Source organism: Passer domesticus, chromosome 35 (genome assembly GCF_036417665.1).
Source record: "Passer domesticus isolate bPasDom1 chromosome 35, bPasDom1.hap1, whole genome shotgun sequence".
In the NCBI taxonomy this organism is placed as follows: Eukaryota; Metazoa; Chordata; class Aves; order Passeriformes; family Passeridae; genus Passer; species Passer domesticus.
In genome coordinates, this window is record NC_087508.1 from 579,865 (window position 1) to 593,804 (window position 13,940).

The 13,940-nt window shown below is 45.4% G+C and overlaps 1 protein-coding gene across 1 annotated transcript; it reads left to right on the forward strand.

The window, feature by feature from the left end:
- Positions 1-532: 532 nt before the first annotated feature.
- On the forward strand, positions 533-12,058 carry LRFN3 (leucine rich repeat and fibronectin type III domain containing 3). Its single transcript, XM_064402166.1, has 3 exons — positions 533-994; positions 6,308-7,729; positions 9,561-12,058. Exons 2-3 carry the CDS (start codon positions 6,327-6,329, stop codon positions 10,021-10,023), a joined length of 1,866 nt encoding a protein of 621 aa, XP_064258236.1. The 5' UTR covers positions 533-994; positions 6,308-6,326; the 3' UTR covers positions 10,024-12,058.
- Positions 12,059-13,940: the final 1,882 nt, after the last annotated feature.

Here is a 13,940-nt window from a genome sequence, read left to right on the forward strand (position 1 = left end):
ATTCAGGGAATTTGGGATTCAAGGATTTGGGGATTCAGGAATTTGAGGATTCAGGAATTCTGGGATTTGAGAATTCAGGGAATTTGGGGATTTGGGAATTCAGGGGATTTGGGGATTCAAGGATTTGAGGATTCAGGAATTCAGGGATTTTGGGATTCGAGAATTCAGGGAATTTGGGGATTTGGGGATTCAGGATTTCAGGAATTCGGGATTTCAGGAATTTGGGAATTCAGGGAATTTGGGGATTCAAGGATTTGGGGATTCGGGGATTTGGGAATTTGGGAATTCAGGGATTCGGGGATTTGGGAATTCAGGGGATTTGGGGATTCAGGGATTTGGGGATTTGGGATTTGGAATTCAGGGATTCAGGAATTTGGGGATTTGGGATTTTTGGGATTTGGGAATTCGGGGATTTTGGGATTAGAGAATTCAGGGAATTTGGGGATTTGGGGATCAGGGATTCAGGAATTCAGGGATTTTGGGATTAAAGAATTCAGGGAATCTGGGGATTTGGGGATTTGGGAATTCAGGGATTCAGGAATTTGGGGATTCAGGGATTCGGGAATTCCAGCAGGGCTGGGATTTCGGGACGGCGACGAAATCCCGGGGCTTTTTTTGGGTTCAGAAATCCAAGGATTGGGACAAACCCCGCAAATCCACAGGACCGAACCCCCAGCCTCCGAAATTCCCAAAAAAAACCCCCCGAAAATTCCCAAAATTCCCCAGCAGGGGCCCCTCCCCCGCCCCTCCCCCTTCTCCCGCCCCTCCCCGCGGCCGCAGGGGGGGAGGGGCGGGGGCTCCTCCTCCTCCTCTTCCTCCTCTTCCTCCTCCTCCTCTTTTTTCCTCCTCCTTTTTTTTTTTCTTTTCCTGCTTTTTTCCTGCTTTTTTTTTTTTTCCCCGCTCCTCCTCCCGGGATCGCTCCCGGCCATGGAAGGCTCGGGACCCCCGGGGGGGGCGCGGGGGTCGCCGCCCCCCTGAAGGCTCGGCGGGAAAGGTGAGTGAAAAATGGGGAAAAACCGGGGAAAAACCGGGGAAAAACCGGGAAAAACCGGGAAAAACGGGGCGGGACGGCGAAAAATCGGGGCGAAACGGCGAAAAAAACGGGATAAATCGGTTAAAAACGGGATAAACCAGCGGAAATCGGGATAAATTCGGGATAAAATGGGGGAAAATGGGGTAAAAATGGGATGAAGTGAGGGGGAAAATGGGGATAAATCGGGATAAAATCGGGATAAAATCGGGATAAAATCGGGATAAAACGCATCCCTCCCCGCTTTTCCAGCGGCGACCCCTCCCAAATTTTCCAGCTTTTTTAACCCTTCCCTGGAAAACCGAGGGCGCCTCCAAACCTTGGGGGTTTTGGGGTTTTTCAGGGAATTTGGGGGGGTTTTGGGGGGGTTTTTCAGGGTGGTTCCAAGCCCTCGCCGCCTGCCATAAATCCGCCGTGTCATCCAGGTGGGGCTGCTCCAGGTGTGCCTTTTCCAGGTGTTCCCGGCGCTTTTCCCTCCCTCCCCCCAATTCCTGGGATTCTCCCAATTTTTCCCCAATTTCCCCCCAAATCCGTGTTAAAACCCGCACTTTGGAAGGTTTATATTTCTATTTTCCCGCGGTTTTTCCCGTTTTTTCCCGGTTTTTTCCCCCTCCCGGCACCTGCAATTCCCGATTTTTTTTTCCCCGAGCAGGGCGCGTCCTTCCCGCGTTGCGGCGGCGCCGCGCTTGGAATTCTCACCCCTAAAATCCTTTAAAAAACCCCTCAAATCCCCCCAAAAATCCCATTTTTTGCCCCAAATCCCCACCCCCCAGGGGACAAGGCACGGCGCTGTCATTGAGGATTCCCACCGGGGATTTATTCCCGAGGAAAATCGGGATAAAAATGTGGATTTTCCCTATTAAAAAAAATCAGATTTTTTCACTCTAAACCAGCCCGAAATTCAGTATTTTCATTTTTCCCGGGAATTCTGCAGCCCCGAGGGGGATTTGGTGGCTAGAGCCTGAAAATTTTGCTTTTTTTCCTAAGGAAAATCCTGGTTTTTTAAGGAAAAATGGGGTTTTGGAGGTGTTTTGACCTTTAAAATGAAACATTCCAGGGTTGCTCCATCTTTTTTTTCCTGGAAAATCGGGATTTTCCGGCACCTGGATGAGATTCCCCCTCACCCCCCTTTTCCTTATATAATTCAGGCCGGAATTCCACATTTTCTAAAGCTGGGAATGATTTTCCAGGTGGAAAATCCAATTTTTGGGGTATTTTTTAGAGTTTTTAACTCCTGGATTCTCTGATTATGAAGGAATTTTATTTCCCTGAGTTCTGGGCCACACCTGGATTTAGGAATGTTCATCTGGGTCTTGGAAAAATGTGGAAAAAAATCCAAATTGGGATTTGGGGATGGAAAAAAAGGAATTTTATTGGTTGGAACTGGGAAAATCCCAAATTCCCAAAGTTCTGGGGCGAATCTCTTGGAATTTGGGGAGGATTGGGGAATTTTTTCCCTTAGAAATGTTGGAATTTCGGGCCTGGAACAACCTAAATCTCAATTTTCCCTCCAAAACCTTTGAATTTTGGGCCTGGAACATCAAAATTCCCACTTTTCCCTCAGGAATTTTAGGAATTTTGGGCCTGGCATTTCCCAATTCCCATTTTGCCCCCTAAAATCTTGGAATTCTGTGCTCAGCACTTCTCTCTTTCCCACTTTTCCCTCAGGAATTTTAGGAATTTTCAGCCTGGCCTAGGCCAAATCCTCCTTTTTTTCCCCTAGAATCTTGGAATTTTGGGCCTTTTAGCCCTCAAATCCCACTTTCCCCTCCAAAATCTTGGAATTCTGTGTTCAGCACTTTCCTCTTTCCCACTTTCCCCTCAGAAATCTTGGAATTTCCACCTTGGTCTTCCCCAAATCCCAATTTTTCCCCCTCAAATCCCAGGATTTTTGAGCTTGGCCTACCCCAAACCCAATTTTCCCTCAGAAATCTTGGAAGTCTGGGCCTGACCCATCCCAATTCCCATTTTTTCCCCCTAAAATCTTGGAATTCTGTGTTCAGCACTTTCCTCTTTCCCACTTTTCCCTCAGGAATTTTGGGAATTTTCATCTTCGGCCTACCCCCAAATCCCAATTTTTCCTCAGAAATCTTGGAATTTTGGGCCTGGCACTTTCCTCATTCCCACTTTTCCCACAGAAATCTTGGAATTTTCAGCCTGGCCTACCCCAAATCCCAATTTCCCCCCATAAAATCTTGGAATTTTGGGCCTAGCATTTCCCAATTCCCATTTTCCCTCCTAAAATCTTGGAATTCTGTGCTCAGCACTTCCCTCATTCCCACTTTTACCTCAGAAATTTTGGGAATTTTCACCTTGGCCTACCCCAAATCCTCCTTTTTTCCCCTAAAATCTTGGAATTTTGGGCCTTTTATCCCCCAGTTCCCAATTTTTCCTCTCTAAAATCTTGGAATTTTGGGCCTGGTCCATCCCAATTCTCACTTTTCCCCATAAAATGGAATTTCAGGGAGGTTTTGGGATGAATTTTTTATTCATTAGGGATTAATAGGATTAAATTTAATTAGTTTTTATTAATTAATTCTTTATTTATCTTAATTAATAGGATTTCTTGAATTATTGGATTCATTAATAGGATTTATTATTGGTTTCATTTCTATTATTCAGAACAATAATTAACATTTATTTTAATAAAAAAATTATTTCCCTTATTTGAATTGTTATTATTATGAATTATTCAACTTATTTATTCATTATTGTTATTTATTTTCATTTATTTTATATTTAAATTTTACCATTATTATTCTGAATTTATGCTCATTAATTTCTTAGCAATTCAGTTTTTAATTATTATTTATATCCATTATTCAGTGACTCTTTTCAATGTCTCTTATTTTAAATTCATTCTTTTATTTCTGTTATTCATGTGTTAATTTACAATATTTAAAATTTTATTATTTTAATTTTAATTATTTTATTTTAATTATTTTAAGTTTTAATATTTTTGTTTCAATATTTTATTTTTATTATTTGACTTTTTAATATTTTTAATATTTTGCTTTTATTATTTTAATCTGAATAGTTTTAATTACTTTGATTTCCATTACTTTATTCCCATTATTAATTTCATTATTTTTCTATGAACATTTTTTCATTTCTTTTTAATTCCTTCCAATGTTGAATTGACCTTAATTTTTAATTATTAATTGCTTTAATGACTTATTTTCATTATATTCTTTTGAATTATTTTAAAATTTTTATTCAGTTTATTAATATTTAATATTTTGATGTATGCTTATTTTTAATTAGAATTTAAAATTTTACTTAAATGTATTCAAAATTTATTCTAATTTTTTCCCCCACCCAATCCATGGGAAAATCATCCCAAAAAAAAACCCCTGGAATAATAAAACCCATTTTTCCCCAAATTAATCCACATTTCCTGAATTTCTCCCATTTTTCCCCAAATTAATCCACATTTTTCCCTCTCTAATTTGGGATTTTCCTCACAACTGGGAATTTTTTTGACATCTTGGAATTAAAACTTGACCCTAAACTTGATTTTATCTAAAATTCCTCCATATTTTCACGGATTTCTCCCAATTTTTCCCAAATTCCTCCATAATTTCATGGATTTAATTCCATTTTTTCCATAATTCCACCACATTTTCATGGATTTAATCCCATTCTCCCCAAATTCCTCCATATTTTCATGGATTTAATCCCATTTTTTCCATCATTCCTCCATATTTTAATGAATTTAATCCCATTTTTCCCAAATTCCTCCATATTTTCACGGATTTCTCCCCATTTTTCTGAAATTCCTCTATAATTTCATGGATTTAATCCCATTTTTTCCATCATTCCTCCATATTTTAATGAATTTAATCCCATTTTTCCCAAATTCCTCCATATTTTCATGGATTTCTCCCCATTTTCCCCAAATTCCCCCATTTTTTCATGGATTTAATCCCATTTTTTCCACAATTCCACCACATTTCCATGGATTTTTCCCACTTCTCCTTCTCAGATTTGGGATTTCTTTCTCAGCTGAAGTTCCTCAACATTTTGGGCTGGAATCTTTACTTTAAACTCGGTTTTAACCCCAAAACTCAACTTTAACCCCAAAACCCAACTGATTTGCGCCATTTTCTCCCTGGAATCCTGCCCCTAAACTCAATTTTTAACCCCAAAACTCAAATTTTTAACCCCAAAACTCAAATTTTTAAACCCAAAACTCAATTTTAACCCCAAAACTCACCCGCCTCTCCCCATTTTCTCCCTGCAGTCTTACCCCTAAACTCAGTTTTAACCCCAAAACTCCTCCAATTCACCCCATTTTCTCCCTGGAATCTTGCCCCAAAACTCAATTTTTACCCCAAAACTCAAATTTTTAACCCCAAAACTCAACTTTAACCCCAAAACCCAACTGATTTGCGCCATTTTCTCCCTGGAATCCTCCCCCTAAACTCAGTTTTAACCCCAAAACTCAATCAATTCGTGCCATTTTCTCCCTGCAATCTTACCCCTAAACTCAGTTTTAACCCCAAAACTCAATTTTTTTAACCCCAAACCTCAATTTTAACCCCAAAACTCCCCCGCCTCACCCCATTTTCTCCCTGCAATCTTGCCCCTAAAGTCAATTTTAACCCCAAAACTCACCCAATTTTCTCCCTGGAATCTTGACCCTAAACTCAAACTTTTCACCCCAAAACTCAAACTTTCAACCCCAAACCTCAAACTTTTCACCCCAAAACTCAAACTTTTAACCCCAAAACTCAAATTCTTTAACCCCAAACCTCACTTTTAACCCCAAAACTCAAATTTTAACCCCAAAACTCAAACTTTTAACCCCAAAACTCAAACTTTCAACCCCAAAACTCAAACTTTTAACCCCAAACTTCAAACTTTCAACCCCAAAACTCAAACTTTTAACCCCAAACCTCAAACTTTCAACCTCAAAACTCAAACTTTTAACCCCAAAACTCAAACTTTTCACCCCAAACCTCACTTTTACCCCCAAAACCCCCCCGCCTCACCCCATTTTCTCTCTGGAATCCTGCCCCTAAACTCAATTTTTAACCCCTAAACTCAAATTTTAATCCCAAAACTCAAACTTTTAACCCCAAAACTCAAACTTTTCACCCCAAAACTCAAATTTTAACCCCAAAACTCAAACTTTCAACCCCAAAACTCAAATTCTTTCACCCCAAACCTCACTTTTAACCCCAAAACTCAAACTTTCAACCCCAAAACTCAAACTTTTCACCCCAAACCTCACTTTTAACCCCAAATCTCCCCCCGTTTCCCCTTTCCCCGCAGCTGCCCGTTTCCCCCGACGATGGACAGGCTGCTGCTGCCTCTGCTCCTCTCGGTGACCGCCAGCGCCCCGGCCGCGCCGCCCTGCCCCAAGCGCTGCTCGTGCCAGAACCTGTCGCCCTCCTTCACCATCCTGTGCACCAAGACCGGGCTGCTCTTCGTGCCGCCCGGCATCGACCGGCGCACGGCCGAGCTGCGCCTCATGGACAACTTCATCACCGTGCTGCGCCGCCGCGACTTCGCCAACATGACGCAGCTCATCCACCTGACGCTGTCGCGCAACACCATCAGCCAGATCATGCCTCACGCCTTCGCCGACCTGCGCGGGCTGCACGCGCTGCACCTGGACAGCAACCGCCTGACGGCCATCGGCGAGGACCACCTCAAGGGCTTGGTCAACTTGCGGCACCTGATCCTGAGTAACAACCAGCTGAGCTCCATCTCGCCCAGGTCGCTGGATGATTTCTTGGAGACCATCGAGGATTTGGATTTGTCCTACAATAATCTGGTGGACGTGCCGTGGGGAACGGTGGCCAAGCTGTCCAACGTCAACACGGTGAGTTTGGATCACAACCTCATCGAGTTCGTGCCCGAGGGGATTTTCTCCAACCTCCACAAGCTGGCCAGGTTGGACATGACCTCCAACAAGCTGAAGAAGATCCCGCCGGACCCGCTCTTCTCGCGCATCCCCGTCTACGCCAAATCCAAAGGCTCCCCGCTCACCTCCCTGGTGCTGAGCTTCGGCGGCAACCCGCTGCACTGCAACTGCGAGCTGGTGTGGCTGCGGCGCCTGACGCGCGAGGACGACCTGGAGACCTGCGCCTCGCCGCCCGAGCTGATGGGCAAGTACTTCTGGAGCATCCGCGAGGAGGAGTTCGTCTGCGAGCCGCCCATGATCACGCACCGCACGCCCCGGCTGGTGACGGCCGTGGGCCGCGGCGCGTCCCTCAAGTGCAAGGCCGTGGGCGACCCCGAGCCCTACGTGCGCTGGATCGCCCCCGACGGCAAGCTGGTGGCCAACACCTCCAGGACGGTTTCCTACGAGAACGGGACCTTGGATATCTTGGAGGCGGCGCTGGGGGATCAGGGAACCTTCACCTGCATCGCCTCCAACGCCGCCGGCGAGTCGACGGCGCCCGTGGAGTTCCGGGTGACGCCGGAGGGCAACGGCACCGAGTGCGAGGAGGAGGAGGAGGGCAGGAAGGCGGGCACGGCTCGGCCGGAGCCGTCGGATATCCTGATTTCGGCCAAATCCAGCTTTTCCAACGATTCCAGGCTGGAGAGGGGGGACAGGGGGGGCGTGGTGGTGGCCGAGGTGACGGCGACGTCGGCCTTGGTGCGGTGGCCGCCGCAGGAGGAGCTGCAGGGGCTGAGGATGTACCAGATCCAGTACAACAGCTCGGCCGACGAGATCCTGGTTTATCGGTGATTTTAGCCCCAAAAATGGGGTGGGGGGCGGGAGAAACGGGGGGGGAATGGGGAGAAATGGGGGGAAATGGGGAAAAGAGGATGGGAAATGTGGAAAAATGGGTGGGAAATGGGGAAAGCTGGGGAAAAATGGGGGGGAAAATGGGGGGGAAATGGGAAAAAGGAATGGAAAATGTGGAAAAGAGGATGGGAAATGTGAAAAAACGGGTGGGAAATGTGGAAAAAGGGGATAAAATGAGAAAAACCGGGTGGAAAATGTGAAAAAATGGGTGGGAAATGGGGAAAAACGGGAGGGAAATGGGGGAAAACGGGTGGGGAAAAGGGAAAAATGGGTGGGGAAAAGGGAAAAAGGAATGGAAAATGTGGAAAAGAGGATGGGAAATGGGGGAAAATGGGGGGAATGGGGAAAAATTGAATGGAAAATATGGAAAAGAGGACGGAAAATGTGAAAAAATGGCAGGGGAATGGAAAAGATGGGTGGGAAATGGGGAAAAATGGGAGGGAAGCGGGGAAAAATGGGAGGAAAATGGGGAAAAATGGATGGAAAATGGGTGGAAAATGTGGAAAAATTGGTGAGAAATGTGGAAAAAGGGGATGAAAAATGAGAAAAACCTGGTGGGAAATGTGGAAAAACAGGTGGGAAATGAAAAAATGGGTGGGAAATGGGGAAAAACAAGGGGGAAACAGAAAAAAACGGGTGGAAAATGTGGAAAAGGGAATGGAAAATGTGAAAAAAGAGGTGGGAAGTGTGGAAAAAGAAGTGGGAAATGTGGAAAAATGGGTGGAAAATGTGAAAAAGCGGATAGAAAATGTGGAAAAGAGGATGAAAAATGTGAAAAAATGGGGAGGAAATGTGAAGAAAACAGGTGGAAAATGTTTTAAAAAAATGGATGGAAAATGTGGAAAAGAGGCTGAAAAGGGTCTGAAAAATATGGAAAATGGGACAGAAAATGTGGAAAAGAGGATGGAAGATGGGAAAATATGGAAAAGGGAACGGAAAATGCGGAAAAGGTGATGGAAAATGTGAAAAAATGGCTGGAAAATGTAGAAAAGAGGCTCGAAATGGAAAAAGGATTGAAAAAAGGCTGGAAAAACAAGGAAAAAGAGGCAAAAAAACATGGAAAAGTGGCTAAAAAACCAGGGAAAAGTGGGTGGAAATCATGGAAAAGTGATGGAAAATGGGCTGGAGAACTGGGAGACAGGGATGGAAAAGGGTGTGAAAAATAGGGAGAAAAGGGTCAAAAACCATGGAAAAGTGGCTGGAAAATAGGGAAAAGTGGGTGAAAAATGTGGAAAAAATGATGGAAGTGGTGGTGCAGAGCTGGAAGATAGGGATGAGAAAGGGTCTGGGAAAAGAGGGAGAAAAGGGTGAAAAAACATGGGAAAAATGCAGAAAAATATGGAAAAGTGGCTGTAAAATAGGGAAAAGTCGATGAAAAATGTGGGGAAAATGGATGGAAGAGGTGATGGAGAACTGGGACATAGGGATGAGAAAGGGTCTGGAAAATAGGGAGAAAATGGCCAAAAATATGGGGAAAAGGCAGGAAAACAGGGAAAAAAGGTTGAAAACCATGGAAATCTGGGTGAAAACCATGGAAATCTGAGTGAGGACCATGGAAAACTGGCATGGAAAAGGTGATGGAGAACCGGGAGATAGGGATGAGAAAGTGTTGGAAAAATAAGGAGAAAATGGTCAAAAAAACATGGAAAAATGGCTGAAAAATGTGGAAAAATGTGGAAAAAATGTGGAAAAAGTGGAAAAAAATGGAAAAAATGTGGAAAAAAATGGGAGAATCCATGGCCAACTTGGTTCCCACTCCCGTTTCAGGATGATCCCGGCCCCCAGCGCGTCGTTCTCGCTGTCGGACCTGGCGCCGGGCCGGGACTACGAGCTGTGCGTGCTGGCCGTGTTCTCGGACGCGCGCAGCTCGCTGCCGGCCACGCGGCCGCTGGGCTGCCAGCGCTTCTCGACGCGGGCGCCGCCGCGGCCGTGCCGCTCGCTGCAGGCGCAGTTCCTGGGCGGCACCATGATCATCGTCATCGGCGGCATCATCGTGGCCTCGGTGCTGGTGTTCATCTTCATCCTCCTGATGAAGTACAAGATCCACAACAACCAGCCCAAGGCCAAGGGCAAGGCCCACGTGTGCTCGCAGACCAACGGCTCCCAGGGCGGCTCCGCGGGCACCTCCAGCTCCAAGCTGGAGCAGCTGGAATGTTCCGGAACCGCGGGCAAGGGGAGGGCCGGGGACTGGGACGGGGACAAGGGGGAAGGGGCCGAGGTGGGGTCGTGATGGGGGAGGTGGGGTGAGGTCGATTCTGGAGGTGCAGAACATCTCCAGGAGATCCAGAATGGATTCTGGAGGTGCAGAACTGGTCCTGGAGGTCAAGAACATCTCCAGGAGATCCAGAATGGATTCTGGAGGTGCAGAACTGGTCCTGGAGGTCAAGAACATCTCCAGGAGATCCAGAATGGATTCTGGAGGTGCAGAACTGGTCCTGGAGGTCAAGAACATCTCCAGGAGATCCAGAATGGATTCTGGAGGTGCAGAACTGGTCCTGGAGGTCAAAAACATCTCCAGGAGATTTAGAATTGGTCCAGAACTGGTCCTGGAGGTCCAGAATTGATCCCTGAGGTGCAGAATGGATCCAGGAGGTCCAGAACATCTCCAGGAGATCCAGAATTGGTCCAGAACTGGTCCTGGAGGTCCAGAATTGATCCTGGAGGTCCAGAACATCTCCAGGAGATCCACAATTGGTCCAGAATTGATCCTGGAGGTCCAGAATTGATCCTGGAGGTCCAGAACATCTCCAGGAGGTCCAGAATTGGTCCAGAATTGATCCTGGAGGTCCAGAATTGATCCTGGAGGTCCAGAATTGATCCCTGAGGTGCAGAACTGGTCCTGGAGGTTCAGAACATGTCCAGGAGATCCAGAATGGATCCTGGAGGTCCAGAACTGATCCTGGAGGTTCAGAACCTCTCTGGGAAATTCAGAATTGATCCTGGAGGTTCAGGACTGGTCCAGAATTGATCCTGGAGGTTCAGAATTGATCATGGAGGTCCAGAACTGATCCTGAAGGTTCAGAATATCTCCAGGAGATCCAGAATTGATCCTGGAGGTTCAGAACCTCTCCAGGACATCCAGAATTGATCCTGGAGGTCCAGAACTGATCTTGAAGATTCAGAATGGATCCAGAATTGATCCTGAAGGTTCTGAACCTCTCCAGGACATCCAGAATTGATCCTGGAGATCCAGAATTAATCCTGGAGGTCCAGAACTTCTCCAGGAGGTCCAGAATTGGTCCAGAACATCTCCAGGAGATCCAGAATTGATCCTGGAGGTCCAGAGTTTATTCTGGAGGTTCAGAACCTCTCTGGGAAATTCAGAATTGATCCAGAATTAATCCTGGAGGTCCAGAACATCTCCAGGAGGTCCAGAATTGATCCTGGAGATCAAGAATTTAACTTGGAGGTCCAGAACATCTCCAGGAGGTCCAGAATGGATCCTGGAGGTTCTGAACATCTCCAGGAGATCCAGAATGGATCCTGGAGGTCCAGAGTTTATTCTGGAGGTTCAGAACGTCTCTGGGAAATTCAGAATTGATCCTGGAGGTTCAGAACTGGTCCAGAATGGATCCTGGAGGTCCAGAATGGATCCTGGAGGTCCAGAGTTTATTCTGGAGGTTCAGAACCTCTCTGGGCAATTCAGAATTGATCCTGGAGGTCCAGAATTGATCCCGGAGGTCCAGAATTTGTCCAGAATGGATCCTGGAGCTCCAGAATGGTTCCTGGAGGTTCAGAATGGCTCCTGGAGGTTCAGAACCTCTCCAGGAGATCCAGAACCTAACCACGACATACAGAATCTATCCAGGAGGTCCAGAATTGATCTGCAGCCTCTCCAGGAGATCCAGAATTTATCCAGGAGGTCCAGGATCTATCCAGGAGCTCCACAACCACTCCAAGAGCTCCAGAATGTCTCCAAGGACAGCTCGGGAGTCATTCCAGCCCCTCCAGAACCATCCAAAACCTCAGGAATGTCTCCAGAACCGCTCCAAGGACCTTTCTGGATCCACTCCAGAACCTCCAGAACCTCCAGAACCGTTCCCTGGACACCTCTGGATCCATTCCAACCCCTCCAGAACCTCCGGAACCACTCCAAGGACCCTTCTGGAGTCATTCTGACCCCTCCAGAGCCATCCAGAACTTCTCCAGAACCTCTCCAAGGACCCCTCTGGATCCATTCCAAGGCTTCCAGAACCTTTGGAACTGCTCCAGAACCTCCTGAAGCACTCCAAGGACCCTTCTGGAATCATTCTGACCCCTCCAGAGCCATCCAGAACTTCTCCAGAACCTGCAGAACCACTTCCAGGTCTCCAGAACATTTGGAACGCCTCCAGAACCTCCAGAGCTTCTCCAGAACCATCCAGAACTCATCCAGAACTTCCAGAACCACTCTGAGAACCCTTCTGGACCCCATCCAGAACCTCCAGAACTTCTCCAGAACCTCCAGAACCGCTCTGAGGACACCTCTGGATCACCCCCAGAACCGTCCAGGACCTCCAGAACCATCCAGGACCTCCAGAACCTCTCCAGAACCTCCAGAACCGCTGTGAGGACACCTCTGGATCACCTCCAGAATCATCCAGGACCTCCAGAACTCCTCCAGAACTGCTCCAAGGACCCCTCTGGGACCTTCAGAACCATCCAGGACCTCCAGAACTCCCCCAGAACCTCCAGAACTGCTTTGAGGACCCCTCTGGATCACCTCCAGAACCATCCAGAACCTCCAGAACCATCCAGAACCTCCAGAACTTCTCCAGGACCTCTGGAACTCCTCCAGGAGCTCCAGAACCTCTCCAGGACCTCTGTGGCTGCAGCCGAGGCTTCCAGAACGTTCCAGGACCTCCAGAACGGCTCCAGGACCCCTGTGGGACCTTCAGAACCATCCAGGACCTCCGGAACCGCTCTGAGGAACCCTCTGGATCCCCTCCAGGACCTCCAGAACTCCTCCAAAACATCTTCAGAACCTCCAGAACCTCTCCAGGACCTCCAGAACTCCTCCAGAACGTTCCAGAACCTCTTCAGGACCCCCATGGCCCCAGCCGAGGCTTCCAGAACGTTCCAGGAGCTCCAGAACGGCTCCAGGACCCCTCTGGGACCTTCAGAACCATCCAGGACCTCCAGAACTCCTCCAGGACCTCCAGAACTCCTCCAGAACGTTCCAGGACCTCCAGAACTCCTCCAGAACTTCTCCAGAACTCCTCCAGAACGTTCCAGGACCTCCAGAACCTCTCCAGGACCTGCAGAACTTCTCCGGAACTTCTCCAGAACCTCTCCAGGACCCCCGTGGCCGCAGCCGAGGCTTCCGGAACGTTCCGGGGCCCCGGGTTCTCCCGCGGGCCCGGCTGGCCCCGGGGGCGTCGCTCTCGTCTCTTTTTAAGCTCAGATGGTTTCAAAGTTTCAAAGATATTTTTTTAAGCTCCTCGTCCACGGACGCCCCCTCGGGAATCCCCGGGGAATTTCGGATCCCCCCCGAGCCTGCCAGTCCCAAAGGGGATTTGATTTAATTTAATTTGATTTAATTTAATTTAATTTTAATTTTATTTTAATTTAATTTAATTTAATTTAAATTTTATTTTATTTTATTTTAATTTAATTTAAATTTTATTTTATTTTATTTTAATTTAATTTTCATTTTATTTTATTTTAATTTAATTTAATTTTAATTTAATTTAATTTAATTTGATTTACTTTAATTTCATTTAACTTTAATTTAATTTAATTTAATTTAATTTAATTTAATTTTAATTTAATTTAATTTAAATTTTATTTTATTTTAATTAATTTTGATTTTATTCTAATTTTTAAAAATAATTTTATTTTATTTTTATTTAATTTAAGAATATATATTTTGTGTATTTTATTTTATATTATTTTCTTTTATTCTTTTATTTTTTATCATTTTATTATTTTATTTTATTAGATTTTATTTTGTTTGATTTTATTATGTATTCATTTTAATTTTAGTTTATTATTTAATTTAAAAATTAATTAAAATATTTTATTTTACTTTATTTTATTTTATTTTAATTTATTTTTATTTTATTTTATTTTACTTTATTTTATTTTATTTAATTTTATTTTACTTTATTTTATTTTTATTTTAATTTATTTTTATTTTATTTTATTTTACTTTATTTTACTTTATTT